The sequence below is a fragment of the Homalodisca vitripennis genome, chromosome 5 (assembly GCF_021130785.1).
Source record: "Homalodisca vitripennis isolate AUS2020 chromosome 5, UT_GWSS_2.1, whole genome shotgun sequence".
NCBI classification, from domain to species: Eukaryota; Metazoa; Arthropoda; class Insecta; order Hemiptera; family Cicadellidae; genus Homalodisca; species Homalodisca vitripennis.
In genome coordinates, this window is record NC_060211.1 from 91,558,450 (window position 1) to 91,578,460 (window position 20,011).

At 33.1% G+C, this 20,011-nt stretch overlaps 1 protein-coding gene across 1 annotated transcript in view; it reads left to right on the forward strand.

The window, feature by feature from the left end:
• LOC124362502 (cell division cycle and apoptosis regulator protein 1-like) overlaps window positions 1-19,463 on the forward strand; it is a 53,697-nt gene extending 34,234 nt beyond the window's left edge. Inside the window, exons 14-22 of the mRNA XM_046817061.1 lie at window positions 1,059-1,235; window positions 2,769-2,897; window positions 3,778-3,852; window positions 11,156-11,311; window positions 13,522-13,651; window positions 13,962-14,057; window positions 17,084-17,203; window positions 18,332-18,447; window positions 19,092-19,463. Of these exons, the coding sequence (XP_046673017.1) occupies window positions 1,059-1,235; window positions 2,769-2,897; window positions 3,778-3,852; window positions 11,156-11,311; window positions 13,522-13,651; window positions 13,962-14,057; window positions 17,084-17,203; window positions 18,332-18,447; window positions 19,092-19,259 (1,167 nt within the window). The 3' untranslated portion in view covers window positions 19,260-19,463. The remainder of the gene's footprint in view (window positions 1-1,058; window positions 1,236-2,768; window positions 2,898-3,777; window positions 3,853-11,155; window positions 11,312-13,521; window positions 13,652-13,961; window positions 14,058-17,083; window positions 17,204-18,331; window positions 18,448-19,091) is intronic.
• Window positions 19,464-20,011: the final 548 nt, after the last annotated feature.

Below are 20,011 nucleotides of genomic sequence, written 5' to 3' on the forward strand. Positions count from 1 at the left end.
AATAATTGTAAACTAACAGTATTTATTGTTGTTATAGAGTATTTAATATGTCCACAATCCTTAATACAATTATCAGGAAGATTTAGAATCCAGTACAGTATTATGATTAATTTTTTCAGAAATCAAGAATATCTACGAGGCTTATGTTTTTGAGAAGTTGCTTATATAATTTTATCATCAAGGTTATTTCTTCAAAATCTAGACTTTTAATTGGCTAGGCATAAATACAGAAGCCAAATGATAACACTGTGTGAGTATCAAAAATGTGACTTTAATATTTGCATTTTTTCAATCTCTTAAAGTTTTAAAATACCTACTGTAAAAAGTTTTGAGTAGTAAAGAAAACTTTGTTAAAATATGGGTGAATACAATAATTTCTGTAATTTATAACTGATTCAAACTATACATTGTACAGAGATAACACTTACGTATGCCTTGGATAAGTTTATTAGCCAGGCTCAACCAATAAAAAGTTACAAGATGGCAGCCATTCATATTTGTGCAAAATTTGAACTTTCATAACATAAACCAAAAGAAAAAGCTAATTTTTAAGATATTTTGAGGAATTGTAAGCATCTTTTATGTTTTTTGATACCAAGGTTTCAAGATGGAAGTCGTTCAGATTTGGAAAAGTAATTGTTATGACTCAGTTATTGGGTATCATAGAGCTAAACTGATTGTTTTAGAATTCTTAGGTCATGTAGGTTATGCCTAACATTTTTTCTTTCTTTGGGAAATCGTTGCCCACGTAGTTTTTCTTGATGCTAGGGAACAAAAAAAGTCATTAGGTGCCAAGTCAGGGCTCTATATACAATCAAGAAAAATGGCATTTCAGTGAAAGTTATTTTTATTGTGGCATCACTGTATAATACCAATTTGCTAAGCATTATCTTATGTCATGGTCTGAGTTTGATCGAATGAACAATAAATATTCCACAGTATGAAAAAGTTTTGTTTGTAATAGGAAAAATATACTATTCCTTTTCTTTAATTACTTTATTATATTGTTTTAAGTTACCTGATTTCATCCAACTAATCAACATATTGATATATTGTAGGAAGAAGAAAAGAAAAAACAGAAGGAACGGGAAATACAGCTGTTGGAGAAGAAGTATATTTTGCCGGAGAAGAGCCATATCCTTGTACATCCATCTCGGACGGCCAAAGGGGGGAAATTTGACTGTACTGTTATGTCTCTTTCAGAGCTGCTGGACTATCGGCAAGACAATTCAAAGGTACAGTTTTATTGTATAACTGTACTTTACTCGTACATTATCAGCAACATAAATAGCTGGTACTAACCCATTTTAATTCACCTAACTTCCACACATGGATAGATGAATGGAATACCTAATGCAACACAACTCCCATAGTTCGGATGATGATCATAGAGGAACTCATTTAAGTGCCTTAGTGAAATGTGAGATCCAACATATTAAAAACTATGTTTTCTGAGACAGCCAAGTCCAGTACCTAAATTGTATGCTAATTACTTACTCTTTGTTCAAGAAAATCAGAAAACATGCAGATTTGTAGATAAACTGAGTAAAATCGTGCTATTTTTTAACTTTTGACATTTCTTGGATTGGTTGGTAAAACTTAAGCTACATTCTGTCACGTTCTTTGATACACTGTTTATTTATGTTTTATTTGTATATAGAGTAGGTAGAGTTTGTTTCATGATGGTACATGTCCCTCTGTAGGATTTTGCTAAGTGTTAGCAAAGCCTAAAACTCAAGAATGAATTGCCGTATGAACTTGAAATTTTGTATGTAACCTCATTTCTAAATAGGCAACTTCATGTTTGATAATGGGCTTGTCCCTTGATGGGATTGTACTGAGCCTTTGTGTTGCCTAGCTGTCCGCAAGATGTTTTGAGAAAGATTTTTATAGACTTTAAATTTTTCATGAAACATATAGACAAGATTAAGTTTAATGATGGTGCATCCCCATCCTTGGGATTTGGCTGAACATCAGCCTATATTCAGTATGCTGGCATAATTTCTCTTCTGTCTGCATGGGGGATGTAAGAATTTCTTTTCTGTCTGATTTATCTGTCTGTCTGCAGTCATTTCAAGAATGAAATGAGTTGTAGACTTGAAATTTTGGATGTAACTTCAGTGAAGCCTGATTCATGACATGTGGTCTGACGTACTCCTACCTTGTACAAATAAGTGCCTAGTACTAACAATTTCTTTTTATCAGCAGTTACAAGGAAAGTAAAATATGCCTGTCTCTCTGTTTTTATTATTTTTTGTAAAGGTTCCCTGAAAATTTCACTTTGGAAACGTCTAAAAGAAAAGTTTGCTCAAGTTGACGCCATTTAGCACCCATATACAATTTGTTTGAAAAACTAATTTTAAGTACAGGAGGATCAAAAAAGATGTTTGTAAAATAAAATTTATTTTGTGATCAAATTTCTTTACTTAACCTTGGGTTTGGTTTTGTAACACTAAATGATGGAAAAATCTATAAATTTTTCACACTTTCAATTTCATTTAAGCCATTCTACTTTAATGTTAAATTTTCAACATAGAGGCAGCTCTAGGACTGAAGTGAGTGAGGATTGTGAATAGTCATTCATCTACTGTCTGTATAGAATTGTGTTAGTACAGGAGAAGATATCAACTTGGTAAATGTTGTAATATTTGGAAAGAACTGGAGCTTGTCAAACTCTCAAAGCTTGCAACAAATATTAAAATATGTTGTAAAAGGTAGGATACTTATATCTTAAGTTTCGTAATATTGTATAGCATTATTTTTTACAGGAACATTCCTTCGAAGTATTTTTATTTGCTGAACTGTTTAATGGAATGCTAATGAGGGATTTTGGATTCCGTATTTACAAGTCTTTAGTCGAAGCTCCTGAGAAAACTAAAGAAGAAAAGGATGATAAAGTGAGTGGTTTACCTATACTATTTGTAGAAACATTTTAATGGAAATATATATGTTATAATTATAATGTGGAAATTTGGTTTTGTATTAGTTTTCCAGGTTCCTACAAAGCAGCAATTTACATAGAGAACTTATGATCCAGAACAAGATTAACCCTTCGAACTCGGATTTAAACTTATGTGATTGTCCTCTCAGCACTCAGCACTCTTCATCAACATTGTTTAGATTTTTCTTTATCCGCACACTCTGTATCCTTCAATTTATTGAAATACTAATGCATTTAGTGGAGCCGATCCTCAATATCAATATGCTGTATCTTGAATTTCAAATCATTTAGTTTCATATTTAAAAAATCACAAACCTTTTTTATTTGCCAAAAAGAAATTGTCTTCATTATGAGTCGGTGAAGAAACTTGTGTGCAAATTTATTTATTCTTATAAAATAGACTTGTAGTCTATTTTAAAAGAACATATTTAACTTATTTAATTCAACTTACCTTTTTATTTATGTACATTTTATTCATAATATTTTTTTGCTAAAAAGCAAAAACTTTCGTACAACAATTTGAATTATTGTTAGTTTTTTACTGCTTCTCATGAAATCGCGTCTGGTGCAAACTTGTAACATTGCTTCTCCCAAGTGATGAGGTTCATTTGAAATCTCAATATCTATTTGGTATACTTTAGATCATAGGGAACACATGCATACCAGTTTTGTTGGAATTAAAAATTGTACAGTTTATTGTGTAGTGTAAACAAAGACTACAGAATAACTCACTCTGAGCTGGTGGGCATTTTCAAGAGTACAACAGCTGGCTTACTCTTATAAATGTCATATTGTTATTATAGTTAATATTAATGATAACTGGTGTATGTTTTCAGGATAGCAAAAGTAAGGATAAAAAATCTGAAAAAGATAAAAAAGATGAAGAAAAAACCAACAGTGATGACGTTGATGTAAGTTTGTTTGTTTAATTCAAGTTTGAAAGTATTTTTATCTCACAACTGTTAAGAATACCATTGTTATGTGACTGAAAATGTGTGATACCAGATTCTATGAACAGGCAAAGTAGAGCATATTTCATTTTCTGCTCCTAGAAACTTTTTTGCAAAAACTTAGGTCAAACAAAACAGAAGAACAGAGTGTGTTCTTGTCTGAGAAACATGTACTATTATATACAAAGTGTTTTTTATACAATTATTACTGTGCATTATGCTCAATACTGATGTATTTATAAAACTTACAAGAAAATTATTTGATTTCATCTTACTTATATTTAGTAAGCGATGAATGCTGTACTGATACATAATATGAATGCCAGTATTTTACACATTGCTGGTATTAGTAACATATATTCTTGGTCTTTTACAATGTAAATTTTTCAGCTATCAAATTGAGTAGTATTGTGGCAGCTTTTCAAAATTTTCATAAGTTCTGAGTACATATTTAGTGTAAAGCGACCAAAAATTTTGTCCTAAAAATCTGAAATAGTGAAAAGGGACAGAATTGATTTCTGTTTTTGCTCAAATCTGTTAATAACCTTATTAACCCTTTCCGGGCCAGGCGGCAATATATTGCCGCCATAGTTCACGTCTGAAAAGTGCCAGGTGGCAAAATATTGCTGCCGGTGACTTACGCGAAAAGCGCCAGGCGGCAATATATAGTCGCCTTGATATTCGTCGTTTTCTTAAATAAATACGATGTCGAATGATAAAGTTTTATGTTTTTTTATTCCCTGGTAATATTTTTTGTAGATAATTAATATAAATATCATTTTTATTTTGGAGGTCTATACATTTTATTTTGTAATTGTCATGTGACATTATCAGCTGACTCGATCTTTTGTTGTTAATTCTTATTGCTTTAGTGTAATCTTACTATTGTATGCTGGATTCTTCTTCAATATTTTATTTTGTGGTTGTAAATATTAGTAGTGTTAGTTGTTACATGCTTAGCTATTGTGTGTAGTAGTTACAATGACTGATAATTTGCAATCTCACGGGAGTGAAATTGTAAGTAGCACATTTGTAAATAAAAAAGGGTAAATAAATTTCAAATAAAATTGTGTAAATATTTCATGGTAAATAGTGTTTTTAACACATTCACTGCGGGTGACGAGCATGCTCGTCATGCGAACCTGGCGCGCCTGGCGGTGGACGAGCGAACTCGTCATACAGCAGCTGCTTTCATATTGCCCCAGTGTGAGCTGAGCAGTTGCCTGGGAAGGCTGTAACACTCATAGCGAGGTGTGCCAGTTTCGGTGAGTCAGTTGGTGTGATTCGTCCCCGGTTCGCCATTTTCGTTTGTTGTGTATGCTTTGCGATATTGTGTGAGTGGATTATAGTGTCTGTTGACTGTGTAAGTGTATGTACTCATAATGGAGGAAGACGATAATGTTATTGACGATAATTTTTCATCTGATGAAGACAATGAGTCGAGTTCGAACAGTTCTAGCGACGGTGAAGGCGGCATCCCCCCACCCCAGTGGGCTGACACGGCCAGCGACATGGCTGGTTTACGTGACCTGCCGTTTACTGGTCAACCTGGCTTGCTCGTTCCCATTCCAGGTGACAATAAACCAATTGACTGGTTCAATCTCCTTCTTGACACCGTGTTTTTAGAGAATATTATTAGACAAACCAACTTGTATGCCCTGGAACTATTTTGTGGCCCCACCACTACTCCCGCGTCTCGCATAACCAAATGGAAGGACTTAGTGTTGGCCGAACTAAGAACATTCTTAGGCCTTCTACTGTTGACTGGCAACGTCAGATTGAATCGATTGAACGATTATTGGAAAACTCATCGGTTGTTGAACTTTCCTATGTTCAAGGAGTACATGTCTCGAGATCGATTTCTTGGCATTTTGAGATGTCTGCATTATTCAAGAGTTGATACCCCTGATCACCCTGAACCTGCTAACAACCGGTCTTTTAAAATTCAAAATATTGTTGAATATTTCAACAATAAGATGCGACAGATCTATTATCCCGACCGTGAACTGACAATCGACGAAGAGATGGTACTGTGGCGTGGCAGACTGGTCTTCCGCCAGTACGTAAAGGGCAAGCGCCACAAATATGGGATCAAAATTTATTCCCTGAATGAACCCGAGGGACTCATGCTGCGCTTCCATGTTTACACGGGGAGTCATGACTCTTGTAGTGGCAAAGGTCATACCGTCAAAGTCGTCATGAAGCTGATGAGGGACTTCCTGGGGAAAGGCCATTCCCTGTTCATGGATAATTTTTATAATAGTTTTGTCTTATCATCCAAACTTTTACGTCATTCAACCTACACTACCGGCACCCTACGCATCGACAGACTCCATACACCTCCAGCGGTGAAGGCAAAGGCATTGGGCAAAGGTGAAACAATAGCAAACTATGCCCAAAGTGTCATGATTGGAAAATGGAGGGATAAGCGGACGGTGACCTACATCTCCACACAATATGACAACGAGATGGTCCAAACCACCAACCGGAGAAACCAAAAACGAACGCTGCCAAAACCAATCATGTACTACAACTCTTACATGAAGGGGACTGACCGCTTGGACCAAATGGTATCGTATTACCCCTGTGAGCGCAAGACCCTGCGATGGCACAAGAAAATTTTTGTGCACTTTCTCCAGGTTGTTGTTGTAAATTCTTTTTATCTGTACAACATGTACAACTCAGATAGGCTGTCCCTGTATGACTTCCGAGTTCGTGTACTTGAAGACCTGCTCCCTCCAAAGGAAGCCCCACTGCTCATCACACCGACTCGCAACAGCATGCATCGTCTCTCCAAATCAATGAAGCGCAAAGGAAACGGCAAGTCAGTTACCCGGAGGTGCCGCGTTTGCTACCAAGAAGGCAAGCGTAAGGAAACAGTATACTATTGTGCAGTGTGCCCTGACGAACCAGCTCTGTGTGAACTCGGTTGCTTTGATAAGTATCACGAGGGCAAATAAGTAGTTTTTAGACTTTGGCGGTGGGTGGGGATGTATATAGTTTTTTTCTAATTTTTACTCTGAGAGGGGGGAGTGTTAACTGTTTTTGATGTTGTATATTTTTCAAACTAGTATGTAATATATACGTGTAATTGATGTACTATCTACGTGTCATTCATGTACTATATACGTGTAATTCGCGAGTGTTTGTGCCGAAACCTAGTGCGCAGCGAGCACATACAACACGGTGACCGGCACCCGGTGCGGATGACGAGCAAACTCGGCACGGACATGACGTCAACCGTTCCAGCCAACGAAGCTTCCGGGATACCTTGGACAACCCTTTCGGCTATCCTGACTCCATTTTGGGTAAGTAAAAAAAAAAAAAAAAAATCCCGCATTTTCTGCCACCAGTAATTTTGTCATCCGCAGTGAATGTGTTAACTGTATTGAAACTGTTTATGGATCCAACAATCATCTGTTTACCAGTACATCCATAATGTGAATATTTATTTTAAGTTTCTTGCAATGTAAGAGTCACTTGCTTTAACACTTATAAAATGTTGCAAAGAACAATTATGCGTATTTATACAAAATGTGTCATAAAAAAATTTATTTATGAGAGAAATAACACAAAATTTTGTATGGTTGTTCCTTTCTAAATGTACAATATAATAAAATAGCTTCCAACAGTAAAATTATTTTTCATTTTTTAGTTATTTGCAAAAATTAATTAAAAAATTATTTTTTTTTATGTAATCTATTAAAACATTATTTTTTTAAATTTTAAATTACTTACCGTAACCCTTTTTGTGCCAACGTCCGAATTTTCGGACGTTCGATTATTGTGAGTAGTTTGCCAGCGTCCGTATTTTCGGACGTTTTGTAAAAAAAAAAAAACAAAAAAAATACTTTAATTAGTCAAAATAAACATACTTGTAATGTTTTACAATCGCAATACAACGATCTTTCTGATAATTACATTACCCAGTTTATAAGTCATACTAGGTAGCCATATTTTGATTTTAAAGTTGGCTATTCTGTGCATTTTGTTTCTCAGCTGTCAACAATTTTTTGAAAAAATTGGAGAAAAAAAAGGAAAAACCCTGTTGTGTATGTAGCGTAGCAAGCACTAAATCGGGAGGAAAACGAAAAAAATCATCCTATATGTGTGTTAATTGTAAGAGAGGAGTGCACACCAAGTGTTACCCTCTACACTTCTGCTGAATTTTCTCTAAAAATTTTCTATTTTGTACATTTTTATGTAAATAGTTACTTGTTATTTTAAGTGATCCCTAGAGAACAATTTTTATTTATTTCAAGAGAGTTACTAGCCTATTGATCTGTGAAATATTTTGACTCATGTGTTAAGACCTTCAAGAAAACAAGAAGACATTTAACAGATTAGGCAAAACGGAGTGTTTTTCCAGGCTAGCACACTTTTGGATATTCTTTTTGTACTTTCACAATTTTTAATTTATCAGTTTGAAAGTTTGTAAATTTCAATAGAATAAATTTAGGATTTCAGTGATGTAATCAATGTTTTTCCAACGTTCTTTTTATTGTTGTGTATCACAAATTAAACTCAAAAAAGTAAAAAATAAAAATTTTTTAATACTAATAATTTAATTTTTTTAAAAGTAATAAACACAATTTTTTGTCAAATAAAGTGCAGGATACAAAATACAACTATTTAAGTTTAAAACACAAAAAAACCCATAAATTTATCTTAAAAAATAGTGTAGTTACAATTGTTTAAAGAATTACGGTACATTTTGGCTAAACGTGGCTGGCAATCTTTGTACAAACATGCATGTGTACGCCTGGCATTCCTGGTACAAATTTCGTAAATTTTGTTTGGCACTAAAAAGGTTTTTTAAAACTACATCTATATATTTTTTTGTTGATAGTATACGTCTATACAAGTAATTTGGTGCAACTTTTAGGTCATTCCGTGATTTGTATGAAAAATCATAAATTTTAATCTAAGAGACTGCAAAATCGCCAATTTTAGCTTGGCACTTTTGACTAGTCACAAGGGGATATGAGGTGTGAAAAAATTTTGCAACATCTCATATTTGGTCCTGGCTGTGAAAAGGTTAACATTTTCTAAGATAAAACTGCCGTTTTTGATTAATGTTTCTTTTAAATTATGTTGGTATGCTGAGTTTACCACTAGTTCTTATTATTATTTTCTAAACCATACCATGTACAATTGATAATTGTATTATTAAGTCAGCTCATAAACTCACTTTGAATGTTATATTGCATGTTTCTTGTACGGTTATAAAAGGGAAAATGCAATTTTATTACCAACTTTGATATTCTAATTTTAGTTTTAGAACCCCAATTCTTTATATTTGCTTGAAAATTATTTGGATCTTATATATCAAGTAGATGCCATAAAACAACTGCCACTGAGAGCTCTAGCAACTTCAAATAATCAGAACTGCTGGGGCTTCATGCAACACAAGCACACAGGATTCCACAAAGCTTAATTCTAGCACCCAGTCGTTTTATACTAACAGCCTGTCAAATGTAATTAAAAATGGAATTTTACATTATTCACAGATTACATAATAAATCAATCATGCTTTATTCATAGTTCTACATTTCATACATGAATTAGTGTATACAATAACTTTTTCAGATATATTAAAAACAATCAAAATTCCACAAACATCAATAACACTTAATTATTTCAAATATAAAATTAAATAATTTCATTGTGTACAACAGTTCCAGCCTACATTACTTCTTCAAATTCCACCACTGAATATAAAGCCAATAATATTCCTTAGATATTCTTTATTCTTAAAAATACTAAATATACAAATGAATATTTAGTATACACTTTTTAGTATATGGAATATTTAGTATGTATAATGAATATTTAGTTATACACTCATTTACATACTCTTTTTCCATTGATAACTCATACTCATAACACACAATACTCGCAACAAGTCGATATTGCAGTTTCTACATAAAAAAAAACATTCAGCATAACAAATTCGTATTATATTTTCCATTTTTTGTACCGTAACGTGTGTTTGAATTACAACTTCGCTGATGTGTTTCAATTACCTAATCTTAACTGGTTTAAGAAACGCATGAAGGATTGGTTGCTATCGTTAGATGGCGAAGAAGTAGATAGACTTATTGTCCCTTGTTATCACTGAACTTCTAACCCTTCTTCACTTTTGTTGTTGTTCGGTCTGTCCTTCCCTATAATTACCATAATTAATACTTGATACGGCAGTGCAGCAAAGCTAGATTTACACTCGGTTGTGTATATTATCAATGTGATTCATCAATTGCCTGTTTGCTCACCGTTGTCATTGCCATGCAGTCGGGTTAAAAATAAATTCTATAACCCTTTAACAATCTCAAAAATTACAAAACTACTGTTTTTTCTTTTACTTACAATAACATTTGACCTATTATAAATTTTGAGTTCCAATATTCATGACCAGAGCCTACGCACAGGCCCTCAGCCCATGTAGGCTCTTCCCAATTATATCACTCTTTTTTTCAAATTTTAGTGGCATTAAATCTAATTACTACAAGTTTAATATAATAAAAAATAACAATGTATTAGTACCGTATTGTTGCGCTCTGATACGGCTTCAGACATTGTATGTATGTGCATACGTTTGTTGCAATACGTGTTTAGGTATATATGTATATGTGTTTTATTGTACTATTTTTGGGAAATAAACCATTTTCATTCATTCATTCATATAGTGTCATGCTTGAATCAAGTATTATAATTATGTCTAATTGATAGTTGTTTAAAGCTTTTATAAATTTGATTGTTTAAAAAAATATTATTGTTTCATAGATGTAAAGTCTAAAAACAGTTATAAAATTAATTCTGAAAAAGTTTTTTTAATCGATTCAGAACATTTTAAATTAAGCATAAATTTTTTGTAAATTTTATCTGGACTTTTAAGATATCTGCCACATTTTACTTTTTTATAGCTCCATTAACACCTTAGCTGCCACGTCGGGCCAACTTGTACAATACGCGTGGTTGACATAGCTCTTTGGGTGAAGTTACCCAACAGCATCACTATACAGCTGGTAGCCATTCTCCTTAGCTTCGCACTAGTGCTGCACTCTGACATTACTCGATGAAACTACTTGAACTAAAAAAGTAGAACATTTCACAGAATGTTGTTTTAATTTTGCATTTACAAAATTATTTTTGTCTTTGACTTGTAACATAATACAAATCAAACTTGTAAATTATAACTATCATGATTATTGTGTAAGTGTTAAAAATGAATTGGTGTGGTGTATTAAAGCACAACTTTTTACAGGACAAGACGAAAAAAGAACAAGCAGTAAGGGTTACTATGGATCCTTATTTGTTATTAGCTTTTGTTTACTTTGACCAGAATCTGCACGGTCACCTACCAGACAAAATAGTTGAAGAGCTTTTGCATTCACTTGGCCTCCAACTGTCTCGATCTCAGGTAAGTTTTGTTTACTTTGACCATAATCTTCATAGCTATCTGCCAACCTAGATATGTTTTAAAAGAGCTATACTTGTCTTAGAATAAAGCAATATCCTTTGGCTCACCGGCCACAAGATTCAGATATATTTCCGTTTATCTGTAATTCACAGAAATATACGTATGGTTGTTGAAAGACTCTAAAGTGTATAGTGCACACTGCCCACAAGAACCTTCCTCACAGAAGCATTAAAATGCCTATAGAATTGTCAGCCCCATGATAATCCTTAACTAGTGGGACCTTTCAACTTTTACTTCGATTTCTGAAAGCTCTTGGCCACTGCAAGGTTCTATCCTCAAGAATCTTCTAGATAATGGAAACTCCATATCATTTGAGCCTTATCTTTACATAAAGTTCTGGAATAATAGAAGTAGGACATTTCTGGTCTTTGAGATCTCCAGTTATCTAAGAGCACTTGGCATTAAAGAGCACAGAATTGGTATTACTAGTCCCTAGAAGTGACGGACCTCTTAGAACTTTCATAGTTTCTGGAAGTTACAGCCACTTGGAAGATTTCTACTTGTAGAAGTTCCTGGACAAAGGAAGTTTTCCAATATTATGTCCCTGTGAGATTGTTCAGTCATTAAGAGCTTTTTGCTTGTGAAAGCTCATCTTTAAAAACTGACAGCCTCTGAGAGGGAAAAATTTTCCTCGCATGTATTATCATTAACTGTTACAAGGATAAAACACTACTTTTTGGAATTGGAATCTATTCTTTATAGTGCTATCCTCTTATAGTGAAATATCCTCTTATTGATTTGTGCGAACTTAACAGCTTAACACTATGTATAAAGCCTTTTTATACTTGAGAAAGGACTTTATTCCAATGTAGTGTCCAGAAATATTCTTTTTAGAAATGTACTCATAAATCAGCTTAGCACAGGAGCTGGATAGCAAAATTTGTTAATGAGGATCATGTATTTAACACTGTTAATATAATCTAAATCACTGTATTCAGTGACTGACCAACTGTCAAAGCAGCAAGAAATCTAAACAAAATGTCATATAGTCCTTTAGATTTGGTTTATTGAGATTACTTGTGACAAATATTTATTCATCTTCTAAAAGTAGAAGTAAATGTATAACCTTTAGCACACCATAAATATATATATATATATATATATATATATATATATATATATATATATACACATATATACATTAAATTGTATAAATGGCAATAGCCTTATTTAATTTCAATGAACATTGAATCGCAAAAAGTACTTGCTCCGCCAGGAGTCGAACCCGGATCTCTCACTTGCCGGGTGAATGTGCTACCATTACACCACAGAGCGCTTACTTTTTGCGATTCAATGTTTATTGAAATTAAATAAGGCTATTGCCATTTATACAATTTAATGTAAATAAAAGTCGTTTGACAGGTATTTGGTCTTCCGATCATATGTTAGTTTGCTTATTTAAACACATAATATGTGACAGATACGGCCAAATACAAAATAATTATATACATATATATATCAGAACAGTAAAGTATGTCCCAAATGCTAAAACCAGATATGTATCAGTGTATTGAGAATCTTGTGATCCATAAAAATACCAGTAGAATGTTAAGGCATATTCCCTCACGATCGCTGATGGTCTTAAGTTATTTTTAGCTAAATTTCATTCCATGGCTGGGTGGGACAGTAATTATTGTGTCATGCCGGGATGTTACTGGTCCATGTGGTCTTCTATGGAGCCAAAACCAAACATATACTACCAGTGAAGCACTTTGCTGAGCAATGTACTTATAAGTATAAAGTACACCGTTTTATGTTCCTATTAAGCCTTTATTCCTAATAGCTTTAAAATAGAAATCAAATTTTTTTCAACTATATGAGTTTATAAGAAAAGTGTAAAATTTTGTTTGGCATGTAAATGGTTCAAGACGCATATGTGTGCTATGTTATTCTCTGTACACAAAAGTCAAAATATCTCAATATTTCACGTTGACAATGCTTCTACTCAGTGTTAACTGAAAAACTTCAATGATAATCACAGTATCTGGAGTTACATTATTTACATTTTAGATACTTTTTGTTATTAGAAAGTTGTAGTGATTCAAATGAAATCACGTTATATAAGGACTTTGTACAATTCAGACTCATGGGTATTTGTAAGTTGGTAATGTAAGTAGTCTAAAGTTTTGAAATTTTTATTTGATTTTCAGATAAAGAAGCTCGTGCAGAAGGTTGAGTCTAAAGGATTAGTTGACTACAGGAAGCTGACTGACAGACCAAAAGATGAGCCTAAACAGAATGGGACACATTCAGCTGAAGATTTAGTTACCTTAGCTTGTGGTAAATTATTACAATAGGATAATAATTTTCATGTTTAGTGTTATGCCACCTGAATTGACTATTCTAAACTATGATTACCTTTCTATCAGCTTCAAATAGTTTTCATTTTTGTTTATTTGACAATTAGGTGTTATGTTTAGCATCATTGGCACTCTAAAGTTTTTCATAAAAAAACATGCAGTTTAAAATGTATGTTGACACTGAAAGAGTTAAGACATCCTTGTTTTAGAATCTGCGAAAATGTTGTATATAACTGTTTTGTTAATACAATTAGATATTTTCTGTAAACAGTTTTCCTACTTTTCCTCAGGAAACAAAAGACTGCTACCAATATTTGATGAAAGCATATCACCAAAGAAGCGAAGTAAGACAAAGACCACAATGGCCAACACTGGAATGCCAAATGGTGAGTTGTTTAATATTAGTACACTTCTGTGAGAATAACCAGAGTCGCTGAGTTAATGGAAAGGGGTTTTAGTTGGGGGGATAAATTTGTTTATAAAATACATACAAATTGAAGGGTAAGAAAACTAAATTATTTATTACCCACTTACCTCATCAACTAATTTCTGCTTTCTGTCATTTTCAATTTTTTAACTCATCCTCTGGGACATAGGCAATATATGCTGAACCAGGCTGTTGACAAACCAGAAGAATAAAACTGGATGGCTTTTTATACACTGATGTATAACCTTTAGTGTCTCAAGTATTGCAGGTACTATCTGTGTTTTGTCCACAAACAACTTCAAATTTGCAAAATTGATGTTATAATACAATCAGTAACTTGTTTTGGTAAGCATTTTAAGAAATATCAGGTCCTATTTCCTGACTTGCCTGTAGTAACTCCTCATTATCCTAACCTCTCCAGCTGTTATCACAAGTAAGTACAATTAATAGAGTTTGTTTTTCCTATTTCTATTAATTTGAAAACATAACTAATCATTAATAAGTAATTAAAATTAAAACCAGAGAGAATTCATGAATAGTTTTTTCTTGCTAATGCAGGAAAAGGCTTCCCCACAAGCCTTGAAAATTTTAAAGATTAGGAATTATGTTTTAATTTTGAGACATTGGTAAAAGGCTTGAAAAATGCTTGAATTTTGAGAATATGCATGAATAAATTTATCATAATCATATGAGTCGTTCTGGATAACCACTGAACAATGAAACGCCCTGCCTGACATCAAAATAGGCCCTAGTGGCTATAGAGTGAACAAACATGACGTGAAACGAAAGTTGTTTTCCCCATGCAAAACTTACATTCATAGTCCGCCTAAAGAAGTGGTCACTTCAAAAACTCATCATCCAGACTCTTGTGCTTTTTGAATATTTCCTGAATTTATTGTTTGATATAAATAAGTTGTTTATCCAAAAATGTAATATTTGTGAAAGATTAAAAGACCACTGCAATGGACAGATTATTTTTTTTAGAATGAGTAACCTATCGGATGTGACGTTAAATATCGTGGTGTGGTGTTTGATAAAAAGCTGACATGGAACCAATTTGGAACCATTTGAAATAACTATGTGAGTTCAGTTGTGCAGTGGTCACTCTCCATACCAGCAGGCAGTCCTGGAGTAAACAGCCTAAAATGGTTGTCTGGCTTTTCAAGACAATCGTTAGACCAATAATCACCTATCGGTGTCTTGTCTGATAGTCAAGCAAAAACCAGCAATGGTTAGACTACATGGCGTTCAGCACCTGGTTTGTATCTGCTTTAGTTAAACCATGCTCTCTAGTCCTACAGTAGTTCTAGAAGCCTTGTCCCCCCCCCCTTTACCTTTACATTTACCCTTAACCCTGTAAATCTGCTTCAATGTACAAGTCCAAGGAAGCCAAGCTACTTGGTAGTGCATATGAGTAAAATAAATAATTTTGTCAACTCGCATTTGTTCATATCTAGCAAGGGTTATATACCAAAATAATTCTGCTCTGGACATCCTTTTCATTTGATGATACCAGAGCCCCAAGTATGGTAAACAGATGAATGAAGGAGTGAAGTGGTGGATTTAACTGTCAAAAGACGTAATTTTTGGTTCTCTAAAGCTCTGCATTCCTTCCCAACTATCTTTGAAGCAGAAATGCTTGCAATATATCTGTGTGCCTAACACTAAGTTCATCTGAGAATAGATGAACTTATCAAGTAAACCTTAGGTCAATATCCTATTGGACAGTTAGGCTGCACTGAGACTTCTTAGCAGCTGTACTTTAGTCTCCAAGTTGGCCTGGGACTGACTAATACTACTTAAAGTCCTTACTTGTCAGCCAAAACAGTGTTTCTCTGATTTCTGATGTGGATTTGTCTACTAGAAAAGACTCCCATGTCTGAGACAAGTGAAAGATGTCATGGATCCTCTATCAAAGCCAGCAAAGTTATTTTTCGACTGGAAGACTGGATATCAGACTGTTCTCCTATCTGTTGATTGAACATTGCCCACTTTTATGGTTAGCATCTCTGAGTCAGACATATATTGCTTCTGCAAGGTATCAAAGAAGACTTTTCTACACATCATCCTGTGATTGCAAAGCTATTTCCCTAACTAGGTGGAAAAACCTTTACAGATGTTTTCTAAAAGCTGTATCAGGGTTAAGTTGCAATAAATCCTCAGGGTTGTGGTGACAAGGGTAATTTCTTGCCCAATTGATTCTACTGTATGATATTATATCGTAACCTATCATATCAAGCTTTTTTAAATAATTTTTTCTTTTAATACTGAGTAATATGCTTCCATATTTAAAGTGTACAAATAGAGAAAAATATATCACCATTTATAAGAATATATTGTTATTATAAAGTGATCTAAAAGTCATGTTTGTATAGAAGGAATAACTATTCATTTCATGCAATCAATTCTACCGACTTACCATATTGACAACAAGGATGTAACCACCAAACTATTCTAGATTACTTCATATCTGTTTGTTGTCAAGATATATTGCACAGAAAGTTTGTTGCAGAACTAGTAAACATGTACTTGTTACACATCCAAATAGCGTTCATTAAATTTCAATGAACGTGTTGCATTGAACATGTTACGATAAATAATGACATGTTTCATGATTATTAAGTTAGAATAGATGTTCTAGAGCACACTCAAAATGAAACATTAGTAACATAAAAGAACTAAACGAAGTTTGTGCAAACATCAAAACGTGCTTGCACACTAACTCCTGACATACCTTGTGCATTAGACAATATCACTTGCACTGGTATTGTTGTCGTGTACTGTTTACAGTGCAAGTTCAACATTTTCAGAGCAATAAATAAGTACACAAGAAACATTTTACTCCAGAAGTTTATCGACAGGTAACTGTAGTATATAGTCCCAATGTGACAAGTGATAGAAAAGTAGTGAGAGTTTTCAAAGACAGGTAGTAAAATATCCATAATGAACCCTATGTTTATGTATAGATCTATTGTTTTGTTTCAGGAACAGCAAAAGTTAAAGGATCAACAGTTAATATTAGTAAACTACAAACAGAGTTCAAGACCAGTGTAGATTCATGTCGTCAGTCAGAAAAACTTCTGGAAAAATTGCAAACTGAAAATGGTAGGTATGAATTAAAGGTACAGAAAGTTTTAAGGTTCAGTTCGGAAAACCTCTTTGTTGTGATATTCCAGATGTTAGGAACTTGTTCATACCTTGTGCTAAAATTGATTAGAATTGTTTTAAGTCCATGTATTCCCAGATCATTTTGAAGTATACCATAGAGTTTTGTTTCTTAACTTGACATTGTTTGTATGCAGACCCAGTGTGATTTTTTTTATAAGAAGTGTTATGTTCTCTGCCTACATGATATTTTTTACTCTCAGTATAATTAACATAAAGATACTACATACATAACCCTCACCCCTGGCAGCACCAATCCGTGTGCTTTAAAGTTCATTCACGTATATTCCTAGAAAAATGTATGTTTCTGTGCCCACTCATTATTTTGTTGTGGATATTTTTGGGGTTTTATTGGTTGGGTTTTTTTTAGAGAGAGAGAGAGAGAGAGATATTCAGTTCATTTCTATATCCTTTATTATTAGAGATACTATAAAACTTATAAATTTGATTTTCTATTTATATACAAGTCCAGTGTCATTAATCCTAATGATCCCAAATGCATTACTCAATATTTTCCTGGTTTCATAAGATCAACAATTCTGAATATATCTTTTCCCATTCCAAAATCCCAACCTCAATACTAGTCTGAATAATTTAAGAAATGTTGACTTCAACTAATCTTAAAATCAAGGCAACCAGACGAGTTAAACGCAAGATGTTTCTATTTCCTGCTTTTAGATAAAATGTTATTCCATATAAATATTTACAAATATTCTACATACAGCTGATTGGAAACTCGTTGTTTATAGTATTTATTTGTTAAAATGGTTTCAGTTATGTTTCTTTTGTCAATTAGTGGTTTTCTGATGAAAGGTTCTGGAAACCCAAAATTAAAAACATGAACACTTATTATTTTGATTTATTTTAATTTCAACGTATTTGCAAATGTATTGAAACTGATTGGTATTACAGGAGACGTGTACAGTTGTAATTTGATATGTTTTGTAGTATCTGTAATAATAAAAAAATTTAGAAATTTAGATTCTGTAAAATATTTTGCCAAGTGAAGTTCTAAATACTATATATCAAACCCTAGTGAATTAAAATGTGGACTATATTTATTTCCAGAGAGACTAAATGAACAAGCCCGCCGCACATCTGTAGCCATAGACAAGTTATCTATGGAACTTCATGACTTTAAGGAAAGGTTGTGTAACACCAGCTCCGAACTCAGTGGCGTAGAGGTAAACTCTTTTAATACTTTTTAATTTAGTTTTCAGTTCACTTTTTATTTTATTAATCTTAAATAAAATTAAATTTATTCTTTTACAGTAAAACTTAAGTTTTTTGGTAAAAGACACTTTTAGAGGTAATGCTAATTGTTGAATTTATAAATTGTGTAGACTTAACAACAAACAAACTATTAAACTCTTATTTCACAAAGAATCATTAACACTTTGTAGGCTGGTTGTTGTAGGTTGATGTTTGTGTAAAAAAGGCCTCATTTGTAAATTAGTAGATTGACAAAATGCGAACTCTTCCCCAATATCTGAAAGTTAACAAGTGAGTGACTAGTTTGATAGTAGTTTTACGAAGTTTTAGAGTGTTAGATATTACTAAAAACTGTATGAAAATAGAGTACAAAATGTTCAAAACCTCTTAGAGAACTCCCTTATCAGTCATTAAGGAATTAATCGTTAAAATGCTGCTAATTTGGTTAACATATTAATTGAAATCTGAGTCATGAAAAAATTCCATGGGTTGAAAATTTGTCATATTTTATTACTATTCAAGAATCAAATAATTTCAGGATTAAAATCTGCATATTTTGTGAAACTTAATCATAAATCAAATAATATACTAATTTCCCATTATGTCTATTTTTCAGGGGAAAACAAAGTGGTATTTTACATTAATGAATGAAATATATGAAAAGCTTCAACCAGTTTTTGCTAACAAAGCAGAGAAGAAGGAGCCAGAAGACAGTCAAGATACTGAAATGAGGGAAGATTATGATGAAACTCAAAAAGAAACAGAGGAAAAAATTATTGTTTAATGAAGTTTCCTTGAGTTTTTATCGTGTTGTACATTATCAATCTCATGTTTCTTTATGAACACTTTGAAGCAGTTGTGTGCATTAATAACCAAAAAGAGGTTTGTACAAACTCAAAATAAGTATTTGTAGACCAAGTATTTTATGTTTAGTGAAAAATTAAGTATCAATTTTGTTTACGTACAAATACAGTAATCTCAAAGGAAATTGCATTTTTAATTTCACCTTAATTTCTTATAGCGTAAAAAACATTTTTGATAGTTGAAATATGGTTATCATGGTCACAAATTTAAACCGAGTATGTTTTATGAAGTTCAATTCACTATATATGCAACAATTTTTCCTTGAATAAACCAATACAAAAGAGTATCAAAGAACCGACAGAATGTAACAAAAGAGTTATCACACAGACGGACAGGCTACCTTTTTTATTTTACCCCAAAATCAGAAGAGTTCTTCCTTGGAGCAGTGTTGTAGATTAGATTCTTGGTGTTTGAGAGCCCTCCAGTTGTGGCACCATATGACGTAGATCTGATTCTTTTGTCTTGTTAACTGCCTCATATTGGTGGTGCCATATGAAGTTGATAAAATGTATTGTTGGTGTAATTGTTGTAAGAAACTGCCACATACATTGTGCACCACATGTAGAAGTTCATGTTGTGTAGTTAATTTAACTTAATTGTGTGAATAGTGACATAAATGTTCAAATTTGATCGATATGAAAATATTGAACACTAGCTGTTACCCATGGCTTC